This window comes from Neophocaena asiaeorientalis, unplaced genomic scaffold, assembly GCF_003031525.2.
Source record: "Neophocaena asiaeorientalis asiaeorientalis breed wild unplaced genomic scaffold, Neophocaena_asiaeorientalis_V1.1 scaffold388, whole genome shotgun sequence".
NCBI classification, from domain to species: domain Eukaryota; kingdom Metazoa; phylum Chordata; class Mammalia; order Artiodactyla; family Phocoenidae; genus Neophocaena; species Neophocaena asiaeorientalis.
The window spans coordinates 4,860,088-4,874,522 of NW_020172738.1; the positions used below are offsets into that span (position 1 = coordinate 4,860,088).

Consider the following 14,435-nt stretch of genomic DNA (forward strand, 5'->3'; position numbering starts at 1 on the left):
GTGTATTTCTTTTAAAATACAACCGAGCAGTGCCTTAACAAAATATAAGCCTACAACTCTAAACATCTGAATATTATAAAATCTAATTTGGTACTTGTGAGACAAAACATGGAGAGAGAGAAAGGGAAAGTTTTAATGTCTTAAGTCAAAAAGACTAGTGTGGTTAAAGGTTCTATATCATCAGTCATAAATCATCAACAGGACCGAAAATCCCATCAATATCTATTATAATGAGAACAAGTCTCCTAGGACCAAAAATTTTCTACAGCTGTTCCACTGGCCCAATCAGATGTTTTTAAATCTTCGTAATAAACATGGCTGGAAAAACCTAACAATCAAACACTTAAGATAAAAAAGTTTAAATTATATCCTGCAATGAATACTAGTTTAATATTTTTTTGTAGTTATATACTTTGGCTCCGTAATAAAAGAAATTCTGGTTATCATTATTCTATAAACTACTCCATCTGTTCCTTATACACATACCAGAATTTCACAGCAGAAGAGATCAAGAAACACCACCGAGATTAGAAAAATTGGTAACAGCTTTTTAAACATTCATGAGGTTCTCTGACCTATAAAGACTTTTCCAGCTAAGGATGGCCATATTAAGAATAAATCATTACTTGTAAGAGATACATATGCTCTCATAAAAGTTCCCTAGATGACCATTAGCATGGCCACCGGGCCTTACGTAGCTCTGCCTTTGAAGAAATCCAATCACTTCAGCGGAAGAAATATAAATATGGTAATCTTACAGGGAGTAAGAAAGAAAGGCGAAAGGGGCTTTTCTTTTTGCCTTTAATTCTCTGGCCTATGTGTCTGCTGTGCTTATGCCTCTTTCATATGAAGGAGGCTCTTTGCAGGTTTCCGTTGTTTTTTCCTTTTTTTTAAATAAGTTCAAAAAAGATGAAAGAAAAGTCAATACGGGAAACTTCCCTAATTTGTAAGGTTAAATCAGTAGAATGTCCATCTCATATCCCTGTACAATAGAAAAAGCAGCAGCTAGGAATCAGTGACTTGCATTTTTAGTCCTAGTTCTGTAACTAACTACCGATATGACCTTAGCCAAATTACTTAACATTTCTAAACCTCAGTTCCCAGCTGTCACACAAGATATTAGGACTAGGTAACCTATGATGGTTCAAGTCATGTCTGTGCACACGTATGTAATCATCACTCTTTTCATCCAGAGGAACATTCTTGTTTCTTTTGGAGGTTTAAAAAATGAACCAGGAGACAAGCTCCTTTTCCTCTAGCAACTCTGAGGTATTAGGAGCCATGTCCTCTGCCTACTGGAGAGAACAAGGTCAACAGGAAGAGAGAAATCACAATGGGAGACAGAACCAAAATGGTCTTCCTGTACAATTCACCTCTTCCTAGTCACATAGGCCGAGAAGCCTCTTCTTATACTTAAGTCAGTGTAAACTGGCCTCCATAACAAACAACCAAAAGAACCCAATGCTCTTCCAAACGACTACATCAGCTTCGTTGACAACTAATCATCACACCTCCTCTCCTCGGGTGAGTCCACAGACAGAAGCAGGTGAGCCTGCATTGTCCAGCAACCGTTCCTCTCCTACACCAAGACCACGTTTCTAGGATTTGAAGCATCCAGATCATCATCAGCGAAAGCCTCAGAGTAAAGCCTCGCTGGGCAGCAACAGCATTCATCTCGGTAGTCCCCAAGCCAATCACCTAAGCCTATGGTTTTCGTTCCTGAACCCGTTAGAATCACCTGGGAAGCTTTAAAAAAGAAAGTCAAAGTCCCTGTCTCTATCCCCATTCTAACTTAATTGGCGTGGGTTGAATTCAAGGCATGGACATGTTGTAAAAGCGCCTCAGGTGATTCATACAAACAGCCAGGATGGACAACCGTGCTCCGAGCCTTTAGAACTACACCAAAAACGTATCTTCACTATAACTCCCACAGGGTCACTCTACTGAATAAATTGTTCAGTGGCACTCCAGTACATTCTGGATAATCCCAGACAGGCTTTTTCATAAAGGACTGAAGAGCCCTTTCCTTTCATGGCTTTCCTTAACTTCTACTTACTCATCAAGACACAGCACCCCACTTCTTCTGGGTAAAACCTCCAGTGACTACAGCCCTGCTCCTTCCTTCCAGGCTGAGCCCCGACTGCACTACATTAATATCGCTGAACTGAACTTCTACCTCTGCCAGGAAGGAGTAACTGGGACTGGCCTAGCCCTTCTACTTAATCTTAAGTAGAAGACTGGAGAAAATATATGAAACAAATGTTTTTAGACATTGTACAATTGGCAGTACAAGATTTTGAATCTTGAGAGAAAGGAAATGAGCCTGGAGGCACTTTCCAGACGGTGGTGCAGGGAGCGTGAACACAGTCAGATGCAGCAGGCTCCCTGAGTTGAGCTGGAATTTGCAGGGCAGAGTACGGCAAAGGAGAAAACTACGTGCATAGCAAAACCTCCAGAAATCTCCATGGGGTCGCCTGGAGATGTTGTTGAATATTAAGCCATGAGTGTGAAATTCCATGAGACCAGGCAAAGGATGCCTGAGAGCTATAAACTGAACAATTCCCAGAGCTCAGGCAGGGCTGGGAGACCTTTGCATTCCAACCAGCCAGAGCAGAGTCCCTGCTGAACAAAGGGCATTCAGGAGAGATCCCACAAAAATAACATCTCAGCCACAGCACAGAATTAACCCTAGAATAAAAGTTACTTTAGACCCACCCTCAAGAATTAAAGAATAAGCCCCAGAAGGATCAAACTAATCATCAGGAAACTTAACTGTGTGCCAGAACAAAGTCCAGTTTTCTTTAAAAGAAAAGAGACTCTCGCACTCAATACCACAAAATACACAATGTCTAGCATCCAATCAAAACTCACAAGATAAAAAAAAAAAAATTGTGACCAGGAAAAAAATCAGTCTAATGAAGCAGATGCAAAAAATATACAGATAAGACAGAATTAGCAGTCAAGGACTTTAGGATAGCCATTATAACTATGCCCATGATTTAAATAAATAAAAACATGAATTTAATGAGAAGAGAAATGGAGGATATAAAAGGGAACTAAATGGAACTTCCAGAACTAAAAAAGAGAGTATCTGAGAGGAAAAATTCACTAGATGGGATTGAAAGCAAATTCGACATTGTGGAAGAAAGATCACAGAGCTTGAACACACAGCCACAGACACTATCCAAACTGAAGCCCACACACATCAAACAACATAAACAGAGCCTCAGAGACTTGTGGGACAACATGAAGTAGTCTAACATTGGTGTAGGTGAAAATCAGATGCGAGAGGATATTCTTTCTTTAGTAAGACAAAAGCTAGAAGAATTGATTACCAAGAGACCTGCACTAGAGGAAATGGTTAAGATAGCTCTTGAGGCAGGAGAAAAATGATACTACCTGGAAATTTGGATCTGCACAGAAGAACCTTCTATTTCTGCAGATCAACCGAATAAGCCCTGGGCCCATCCCTGAGCTATGCATGCAGTGAACAGACCCAAGGGAATAAAGGAAGCAAAGACTTGGAAAACTGAACTACCACATAACTTAACTACACAAGTATCAGATCATCTCATGAGTGGTACATGAATGGGATAGGCCCAAATAGTACAGTAAAGGATGTGAAAACTGAACTGACACTGGAACCCACCACCCACAGAAAGAAAAACAGAATTTGTGCTCTAAACCTAACCAGGTTGACTGCTTGGTCAAACAAACAAAAATCAACATTCTGCAGAGGATTTTAACAGAATCTAAAATCTCACAATAAAGGTCAGAACGTTCAGATAGAAGAGAAATTTACCAGGCATACAAAACCAAAACAAAACAGAAGAATGTGACCAATTCTCAGGAGAAAAAGACAATCAGCAGGTGCCAGCCACAAAATAGGACTCAGATGTTGGGATTATTAGACGGATTTTAAAGATATACAATAACTGTGCTCTATAAGATAAGGTGCACTCCTGAAATGCACAGACAGAGTTTTCATCAGAGACACAGACACTAAAAAAAGAACCAAATGGAAATTTTAGAACTAAAATTACATTATTAAAAAGAAAGTCACTGGATAGGTTCGCTAGGTTCAATAGCAGAATGGAGATGACAGAGAAAGGAGTCAGTGAACTTGAAGATAAATCAATAAAAGCTATCCAATATGAAGAACAGAGGGGAAAAGATCGAAAGAAATAAATAAGAGCCTGAGGAGCTTGAGGGACATTATTAAAATGTCTAAAATTCATGTCATTAAAGCCTTGAGAGGAGCAGCAGATAGGTGGAGAAAAAAATACTTATAGAAATTGTATCTGAAACCCTTCCAAATTTAGTGAAAGACAAAATACAGGATAAAAAATTAGATGCAAAACCCAGTAAAGACCCAGAAAATATAAACAGGACTGTAAACCGTCTTAACTTAATTGATATGTGTAGAGTACTACTTTCAACAATGGCAGAACACACATTCTTTTCAAGGGCACATGGTACATTCACCAGGAGAGACCATACACTGGGCCAAAAGAAAGCCTCATTAAAGTAAAAGGATTAAACTACACTGAGTGTGTTCCCTAACAACAAGAGAAATAAATTAGAAATTATTAAAAAAAATGATATCCAGAAAATCTGTGGCATATTGAAACAATAAAATACCATTCAGCAGTAAAAAAGAATAACTACTGATACATACAACAACATATATGGATCATAAAAAATGAGGTTGAATAACAAAAGCCAGATACAAAAGAGTACTTAGTAAATGAGTAGATTTATATGAAGTTCAGGCTCAGGCAAATTAATCTATGGTGACAGAAATGAAACCAGAACAGTGCAGGGGGTAGTTACTGGAAGGAGACATTTTAGTAAAAACTCAACAAATGTCATTATTAGCTATCATTGCCTTATTGTGTACCACCCCACTCCACAGTTCACCATTCTACTTTCTATATCCTAGTTAGTCCTTTTCATTTCTACTGTTTCACCTTTTTAAATGTATGGCACCTACATTCTCACTCCTGGTTAAATACTGAGACAGGGACTATAGCTCTTTCTTTCTCTCCCACAGTGGTTAGTCTGACACGGGCACAATGGACCACTTACAAAGTGCTACTGAGTAAACCAGACTGAGGCTAAGAACCTGTATGGGAAAATAAAGCAAAAGCACCGTGTATATAAAGCTACAACTTATAGTCCAAGTACAACCCACTGCCTGTTTTTGTAAATAAGGTCTTAGTGGAACACAAATATGCACATTTGCTTATGAATAGTCTATGGTTGCTTTCATGCTACGACACAGGTTGACTAGTTGAGACAGAGACCATATGGTCAACAAAGCCTTTAGAACCTCAAACAGTAGCTATCTGGCCCTTTACAGGAAAGGCTGCTGACCCCAGATTTAAGCTGCAGCAATTCTCGATGGGCAGGACAATAAAGCCACCCACTGCTCCCAGAGCCTACGGCTTCTCGGACACCTATCTGCTGGTATTGATCCAGGATATTGCAGTGCAGCTTCCCCAGGCTGGAATGTAAGAACTTTAGCCTAAAACACGTCATATGCTTCAACAGGAAGTCCTTTCTACCTATTTACAAAGATATCTAGAAAAAATACATTCTCCTCTTTAAGTCACATGGTATTAACTATTAGAGGAATGCCTATATTAGCCTCTTAGGGCAAGCATGATTCTTTCTGAATATGTAGGTGGCGTGGACCGTGGAGAACTGTATATATATCTGAAACTAACTTCTAACACTTAGCCAGCAGAATGGTCTCTTAGGCTGAGAATCAAGGGATCTGGGTCTAGTATGACTCTAACCACGTCTGAGAGACCTCAAACCAATCATACAGTATTTTCACACCAGAGTTCCCTCCTTCCCTAGCCTTCCCTAACAACGCGCCCACATGTGCTCCCCGGGTGACCCCTCCATCTAGCTTCCGTGCATGTTAGAGGCACAAGTATATAATGTGTGAAGTACTCTCCAAAGGCATAAAGTATTATTTTAAAGTAGCTCTACAGTAGCAAACACTATCATTTGAAAATATAAGTTTAAATATATTAAATGAAACACAGTACTTACCTAAACTATTAAAGTAGTACTGCTGTCCTGGGTAATCAATGTTGGAGGGAAAAACGCCTAAATATGAAGGAAACAAACATTTTAATTGCAGCGGTAGGCTTCTCCCGCCACCTCTGCCAGCTTTACTGAGGTGGGACTGACAAATAAAAATTGTACATGTTTAAGTTGGGCAACATGATTTTTTTAAAGGTGTACAATGTGATGATTTAATATACATATATGTTATGAAATGATTTCCAGAATCAAGTTCATTAACTCAAGTTCATCACTTTATATACTTACCATTGTGTGGGTATATACGTAAGAACACGTAAGATCTATTATCTTAGTAAATTTCAAGTATGTAATACAGTATTATTAACAATAGTCACCATGCTGTATATTACATCCCCAGAACTTACTCATCTTACAACTTAAAGTTTGTACCCTTTTATCAACATCTCTGCATTTACCACCCCACGCCAATCCCTGGAAACCACTGTTCTACTCTCTGGTTCTATGAGTTTAACTTTTTTAGATTTCACAAATAAGTGAGATCATACAGTATTTATCTTTCTCTGGCTTATTTCACTTAGCATAATGTCCTTCAGGTTCACCCACTTTGTCAAAAATAACAGAATTTCTTTCTTTTTTATGGCTGATAATATTCCATTATATACATATAAATACCACATTTTCTTTTTCTTTTTTTTTTTTGGAAGATGTTGGGGGTAGGAGTTAATTAATTAATTTTTGCTGTGTTGGGTCTTTGTTTCTGTGAGAGGGCTTTCTCTAGTTGTGGCAAGAGGGGGCCACTCTCCATTGCGGTGCGCGGGACTCTCACTTTCGCGGCCTCTCTTGTTGTGGAGCACAGGCTCCAGACGCACAGGCTCAGTAGTTGTGGTGCATGGGCCTAGCTGCTCCGCAGCATGTGGGATCCTCCCAGACCAGGGCTCGAACCCATGTCCCCTGCATTAGCAGGCAGATTCTCAACCACTGTGCCACCAGGGAAGCCCAATACCACATTTTCTTCATCCATTAGGTTGTTTCCCTATCTTGGCTATTGTGAATAATGCTGTAATGAATATGGGGGTGCAGATATCTCTTCGAGATACTGATTTCATTTTCTTTGGATATACACACAGAAGTGGGATTGCTGGACCACATGGTAGTTCTTTTTATTTCTTGAGGAACTTCCATGCTGTTTTCCATAGTGGCTGCACCAATTTACATTCCCACCAACATCCTCACCAATACTTGTTATCTCTTGCCTTTTTGATAATAGCTATCTTAACATTTCCTGATTGCCATCTATATTATAAAGCTATAGTAAACAAAACAGTATGGTAGTAGCATAAAAACAGACACATCTGATAGAACACAACAGCCATAAGGCTGTAACTACTAACCTTTCCAACAATTAAGAGATTCTTTGTAACAAAGCTCAAAGCCATTATAAATGATTTCTAAACAATTGTTAAAATAAGCTCTCTTTTGTTTGGGGTTAGCCCTACAGGGAACAGAATGTGGTGGGGACAATGAAACCCTAACTTATACTCTCTGAAGTTCCTTAAGGTTCCTAACGACATAAGATGGACTTTGCCTTCCAAGGGACCAAGCTTGGTCTTTGAGAGCTCTGACAAGTAGAGATGCTCTCGCTATTGAGAGAAGCTGCCCCACAACAAAGATGCTAGGTGAGCCACGTTCTTACCCCTCCTAAGGGACTTTCCCATTTCTTATCCCTAAGAAAGCAGTAGGACAGATGACTCAGTACTGCTGAAGGAAAGGAGAGAGGGAGGAGTGACAGGGGACACCTTCAGTGTGATGCTCCTCTCCCAGGAGTTATCAGACAGCAGCCTTCATGTACTTGATTATTTTCCACAGGGCTCCCATGTCACCTCAATTCTCAGATCACTCTAGATCTTTCTCCGACTTCACCGGAAAAAACGGCGGACAGATTGCAGGCCATTTGTAAATAGCACTGAATGTTTCAACTTTTAGCATTTAATTTTCTACTGTATTACACTGAAAATAGAATGATATAAAAGTAAGTCTCCTTAGAAAATAGACAAGGTTTTAAGAAGGAAACTAAGAGTTTAAATGTTATAATTGTGGGGGAAAATCCTCTTTAAAACCAAAATACTTGCCTAAATTTCATAATACGTCTGTAGAAAGCTTTACTAACCACTTAATCCTCAGACACACAAAGAAAAAGGAAACAAAACATTAGACTCCCGAGAATCATTTCTTTTCCCTTGCCAGCACTGAGAGCATCTGGGCAAAAAAGCTCATTACTAGATTTCCATAATTAAGTTGTATCAAAAATATAATAAAACTGGACATTTTCAATAAAGGAAGCTCCTGCTGCCTCTTCCAAGCACACACACTAGAAACACAGTAATAGGCAAACATAGGAAAACAAAAATCTGCGTAGATGCAACACAATCTGTAAAAATCACCAGAAAGTGAATACAACCAGCTAATAAAAGCAACAGCACAGTGCTTGGAAAGCTTTCTAATGTCATGAATATCATATGGTTCTCAAGAATACCAGTCACTGGCACAAACTGTGAAAATAAATTATTTATGGCTCAAGAAAAGGTAAAATAGTCTCAGAAGATTTCCCATGAATAAAAGATGAAATACTGGGGACTTCCCTGGTGGCGCAGTGGTTAAGAATCCGCCTGCAATGCAGGGGACATGGGTTCGAGCCCTGGTCCGGGAAGATCCCACATGTTGCGAAGCAACTAAGCCTATTCACCACAACTACTGAGCCTGCGCTCTAGAGCCCGCGAGCCACAACGACTGAGCCTCCATGCCACAACTACTGAAGCCCACGTGCCACAACTACTGAACCTGCACTCTATAGAGTCCACGTGCCACAACTGCCGAGCCCACGCGCCTAGAGCCTGTGCTCCAAAACAAGAGAAGCCACCGCAATGAGAAGCCCGCGCACCACAACGAAGAGTAGCCCCTGCTCTCTGCAACTAGAGTAAGCCTGTGTGCAGCAACGAAGAGCCAACATAGCAAAAAATAAATAAATTTATTTATTTTAAAAAAAAAGATGAAATATTGGAACTCATATGGTCTATAGAACAAGTGTTTGCAAAATATCAATAGTTTCCTTCTAAGTCAAGACCAGTATAGCATTTTCAATTAAGAGATCCAAAAAATTCATAGGTTTCTAAATAAAGTATTTTCATTGAGCATCAATTAGATGAAAAAAAATTTTTAATTAAAAAGCAGAAGCCACACTTCAAGCAATAACAGACTTGGTTTGGCCATGCATGAATATATGTCTCACCCGCCAAGGACCTAGTGGTCATTCTGAATTCTTTAAAATACTGGCCTTGCACTTCAGTACAGATTTGTCTTTCTTTTTTTAACTTTTCCTTGTACTTTGAATTCATGGAATATTACAGAAGAAAGCATATTTTAAACCCGCTTTAAGTCTCCAAATTTCAAGAAAATCATGGTTTTTGGTGAGTAGCAATAATGCTGTGGGTATAAGTGTGCAACGCTATTTGTCCCCTAAGAAAGCCTCAGGTTTAAAATTGGGGTTTGCAGCCTCTTCTTCGGAGCAGTGTGAGGACTAGCACCAGCTGGTTTATCTCTTGGTTTAAAAAGAGCCTATTAGGGAGCTCCTAAGCTGAACCACAGGGAACTGTTCCCGTTAAATGAAGATTCCCGTTAAAATGAAGATGCTTCTGCTCCCGTTAAAATGAAGATGAACTTCCAACCTGTCAGGCCAGAAGTGCTCTGTTCTGTACCTGAGCACGTTTCCATGATCTTCTTCAGAGGTCCGCAGGTGTACATTAGTCCAACAAGGATCCCGGCCAGATGCCCGGCGAAGGAAGTCCTAGGGGAGAAGGAAAGCCTCCGTGAGTGTTTGCTCTGATGCGGACTAGCAGCCGTCTTATCAGCCCAGGGCGCGTCGATTAGTCACAGTCCGCAGGCTCTCTTCCACATCACGTGTTTCACGCAGAGCAGCATTTAACTTAGTCCCAAGAACAACATTTCCTATCTTACCAAAAAAAAGTACAACGAATAACAACAATGACATGTTTAAAAGGCAATATCCCTCCTTGACCGAGAAAAGTGGGCTGGCTCCTTCAGAGTAGCAGAAGCATTTTGTTAAGACAACCCATTACACTTCTTCCAGTTTTTTCTCTGTAGCTCTTATCACAAAACATAAATGAAACGCATTTTCTCTGAATTAAATCTTGAATTAGCTAGCCACTGTGAGGGATGGGAGCTATCTGTGTTCACCACAGAGCAGACCGCTACGTTTTTACCCACCCCTGAGTAGTGAGGCGGAGAGCAAGAGAAACTCGGCAGAAGAGATGTCCACACTGGGCCCCCCTAGCCCCGCTACAAATATGCATCTTTCAGTCGCTCAGCCAAGAAAACCCAAAAATGTAAACTTCAAGCTTGAAAGATGAGATAGAGCATTAAATTGGTTCCACTCTTCTTAAAATAGCATCTAAGATTGGCAATCATTTCTAAATATAAATACAAGGCAAGCCTCAGCTAAGTATATGCTGAATGGGTAAAAGAGTAAATGAAAGAAGATCACCCAATGGGGCTCTCTGCCACCCCACAGCTCTTCCTCTCAATGCAGCCCATACCCTGCCATCAGTTACTCTCCCAGAACTGAGGTGAGGTCATGTATGTCACTGCCATGCTGTGGGGATCGCCGTCTTCTCCGTTGACAGGACGCTCTAGCCTGCAGTCAAGGCCTCCCAACGCCTGGACCTGCCCACCTCCTCCTTCCACCCTCGCCTGCTAAACCCATCCCCACAGACCCCCCCGCCAAGTGCTCACTGGTGACCACAAAGCTAGGAGGAACAGCGCGCCTCTCGTAAAGAATCACGTCCCAGTGGAAGAGTTGCTCTTTCCTTCTGCTGCCTGGCAACTGAAAGTTACCAAGGAGCCGGATGTGAACTCCAAGGGAACAGTGACTTCTGTGGTTTTCACATATGTATGTCATACACCTAGGACTGTGCCTGGCACAGGAGAGACACTCAAATATGTGTTGAATGCATGATTCCAGTGACCCAGGATGGTTTAACCAAAAGCACCAGGAGGCAAGTTAAAACCTCTGCATCTTCAATCTCAGAGCACTGGCTGTGCCATGGCAGTGACCGAACCGTGGTGCTGACGTTGTCACCCACGCAAAACCTAGAATCAAATCCAATACACCTTGTGACCACGGCCACAGAGGACAGGGAAAAGAGGCCCTAAATGCCACAAGCAAGGCAGCCACAAGTGACTGTCATTAGCTCAGAGCCAGGGAAAGACTTGCTGGTTCTCAGGAAAGAAACAGGCAAGGGAACACGTCAGAGAAAAAGACTAAAGGAAGCTTTCTGTAGACAGGACGGCACTGCCTCTTGTTCCCAGCAGCCAAGTCGATCACACTATTGCCCAAACAAGGTCCTGCGTACGTCTACACACACCGAAAGTCACGCCATCTGTGCGTGCATGCACATACACACACACACACACACACACACACACACACACACACAATTATCCCTCAGGACAGCTATTATTTTCATCAAATATATCTACCTCACAGTATGTTTAACCTGATAATAAAAACATGGATCAGATACTCAGTTTTCCCATTTTCAGGGAAGAATAGTATCAACTGTGCTTTCCTTTAGCTTTTCCAAAAAAACCCAAAATTGTACTTATTTTATTCTATTTTTAGGCTAAATACACTCTCCAACTAGTTCTAGGAATGGCAAAGAAAGTGGTAGTTTGAGGGAAACAAAGAAGAGGCCAGAATCAGTTTTTTAAAAACAGTAACCTCAATTTAACTGAAAAGAATAAAATACATCAATATTTTTGAAACTTATTAAGCCAATCTTTATGGTGCATCCTATAGATATAAAATGACAAGGAAGAAAAGTTTCAATTTTAAATCCCAACCTATTAAACAATCAACCTTGAATCTCATTTACAAGTTAGAGTCTAATATAGTTAAATGAATTTTTTCTCTCTCTAAATGGGTTTGTAGAAGTCTGAGTTATAACCTAATTGCAAATAACTAGGAAAGGGAGGCTGGCAGACCAGAGACCACACAGCATTATCTGCCAACATTCAGCATTTTCCACAAAAGTCCCAACTCGACACTCTTGCTGTCCTTATCATTTTCTTCAAGCTCTATACTAGTGTGCTTCTTTTAAAATAAAAAACAAGAAGAGGTAATGAGCTTATTCAGTCAAAACTGAGAACCTCTCAACATTACACACAGAAAGGGGAGGATACCGTCAATGAAAAAGGAATCATATGCTCGTTTCAAGACGTACGTTAACTTGCTCCATGCCGTAGGTAACCATGTGACCAACTACCTCTCTTGGCCCTCTAAGAGATACCCATGTCCTGAGAGAGGAAACAGACCTGCAGACAGGAAATGGAGCTGGGAACCACCTTCTCCCCAGCAGGATGGGGCACCCCAGTCCTAGGTAGGGTGCTTTATCTCCACCCCCAGGGGGTGCTGTGAGGCCACAAGGAGGCCCTGGGCTTCGGGGGAAGACGACACATCTGGGTGCTGATCAGTGGCTGGGAACTACCTTCAAATGTAACAGCTTTAGAAACAGACTGTGTTATGATCATAATTATACATGCTAAACACGTTTCAACATTTGTGGTGTCTGAGCATGCCCGTGGCTCCACAGAAGCCCTCCTGGAAGGCATGCACTCCCCTCTGTTCTTAGTTATACCTTCAGGCTGACACCCCAAGGGGCAGGCTGGGAAAACCCTGCTCTTAGGAACAGCTTATTCTTGACCTAAGCAGGTCTTAGGCTGGGACTGAGGATTTGGTGATGACCTGCCTCCTCACATCTTAATTTAAGGTAAGTCCTCAGGAACAGAACCACCATATTCAATGCTGCATCCATGATCACACCTGGTACAGTAAATGGCCTGACACTAACACTCAGTAAACAACTACTGAATGAGTGGAGAAGTGGAATTAAAATAACACATAAAATGCACATATCTAATGTACATTACAACTGTATTCTAAAAACACAAGTCACACCGGTCACCAGTTAATAGCTGTTTTTGTACCAAATTTCACTGGGAGAGCTAATGATTGAACACAACACCTCCTCCCCTCCCTCCCCTGTGCACACTTGGACAAGGTATTACACAAAACATGTGCTCAATTAACAGAGCAACAGCACTAAGCCTATTATTATAGCTTAAAATCGATCACTGAGAAGCTTCACTTCTTCTGATAGCTCAATAGTGCCTCTCTTGAGAAAATCATAACAGCTATAATCAAACACTGACTGTGATGGTGCGAAGAGGTCACAAGAGCCAGATACACTGTTGCTGTGTGTGGTTACTCAGGTCGTACACCGCACACACTACTGTGAGAAGGCACATCATCTGTCCAGGGTCTCAACAGTTCCACAAAGTAACTGACAGATCCAGCAATCAAATTCATATCGTTCTATCTCAACGTCAGAGCAAGTTAAGTACTGATGTAATTTTATCTTAATAGGGGACAATACCATAATCCAGTAGTTCTTAAACTTGTCCAGGTTCTAAACCCCTTTAAATATCTGACAAAAGCCATGAATCCTGTCTGCAGAAAGACTACACATACACAAAATATGTCATTTATAATTTTAGAAGTTCATAGATGGCTTGCATCCTATCCACGGACCTCTCACTAAAAATCCTTGCCTAAAAACAATTCATCACAAACAGAAGAATTTCGAACATCAGCACCAAGTCTAAGCAGTTATATACTCAATTGGAAAAACATTTTGTTTATACTCAAATCCTAACACAGAGGCAGCCATTTACTTAGATTACTTAAGTTTATGAACATGTCCAATTTCTTTATTGGCCCATTGCTCTCTAATGGTGGAACCTACATCTGGGTTCAATTTATTTCTTTCTAAAATCCAACTTTCAGTAATTCTTTCAGTTAAAGTCTGAGACTAAAAAATTCTGCTAGTCTTTGTATGTTCGAGAAGGTCCTTATTTCTGCATCCTGTTTTGTTGACAGGTGTAGTGATCTACTACTGCTGCTATGAAATGCACTGTCAATTGGCCAGTCATTCTTCTGCAGGTAATGTCTTTTCTCTCAGCCTTTGAGATTTTCCCTTTGTGGTGGATTTACTATCATTATAGAACAATCATTCCAGGTGTAGATTTGTTTAATTTACCCTCCTTGAGATTTGCTGTGTTTTTTCAATCTGAGGTCTCATGTCTTTCTGGAATTCTGAAAAATCTTCAGTCATTGTTTTTTGTCCTATGGACCTCTAGATATACAGCACTTGTGTATTTCCTGACTCAGAGTGGGAGCTCATGTTTATAGACAAAACTATAAAAAAAAAAAGAAAAAAAGATGAAACGCAAATATCAAATCA

General features: G+C 40.6%; 1 protein-coding gene across 4 annotated transcripts in view; it reads right to left on the minus strand.

Annotated features, from left to right (window-relative positions):
• The window catches only part of RHBDD1 (rhomboid domain containing 1), a 115,126-nt gene that overhangs the window by 53,592 nt on the left and 47,099 nt on the right, over positions 1-14,435 (minus strand). For all 4 annotated transcript variants that reach the window (XM_024740619.1, XM_024740617.1, XM_024740616.1 and 1 more), the window contains 2 exons: positions 9,813-9,901; positions 6,064-6,120 (listed from right to left, as the gene is read on the minus strand). In XM_024740619.1, the coding sequence (XP_024596387.1) occupies positions 6,064-6,120; positions 9,813-9,901 (146 nt within the window). The remainder of the gene's footprint in view (positions 1-6,063; positions 6,121-9,812; positions 9,902-14,435) is intronic.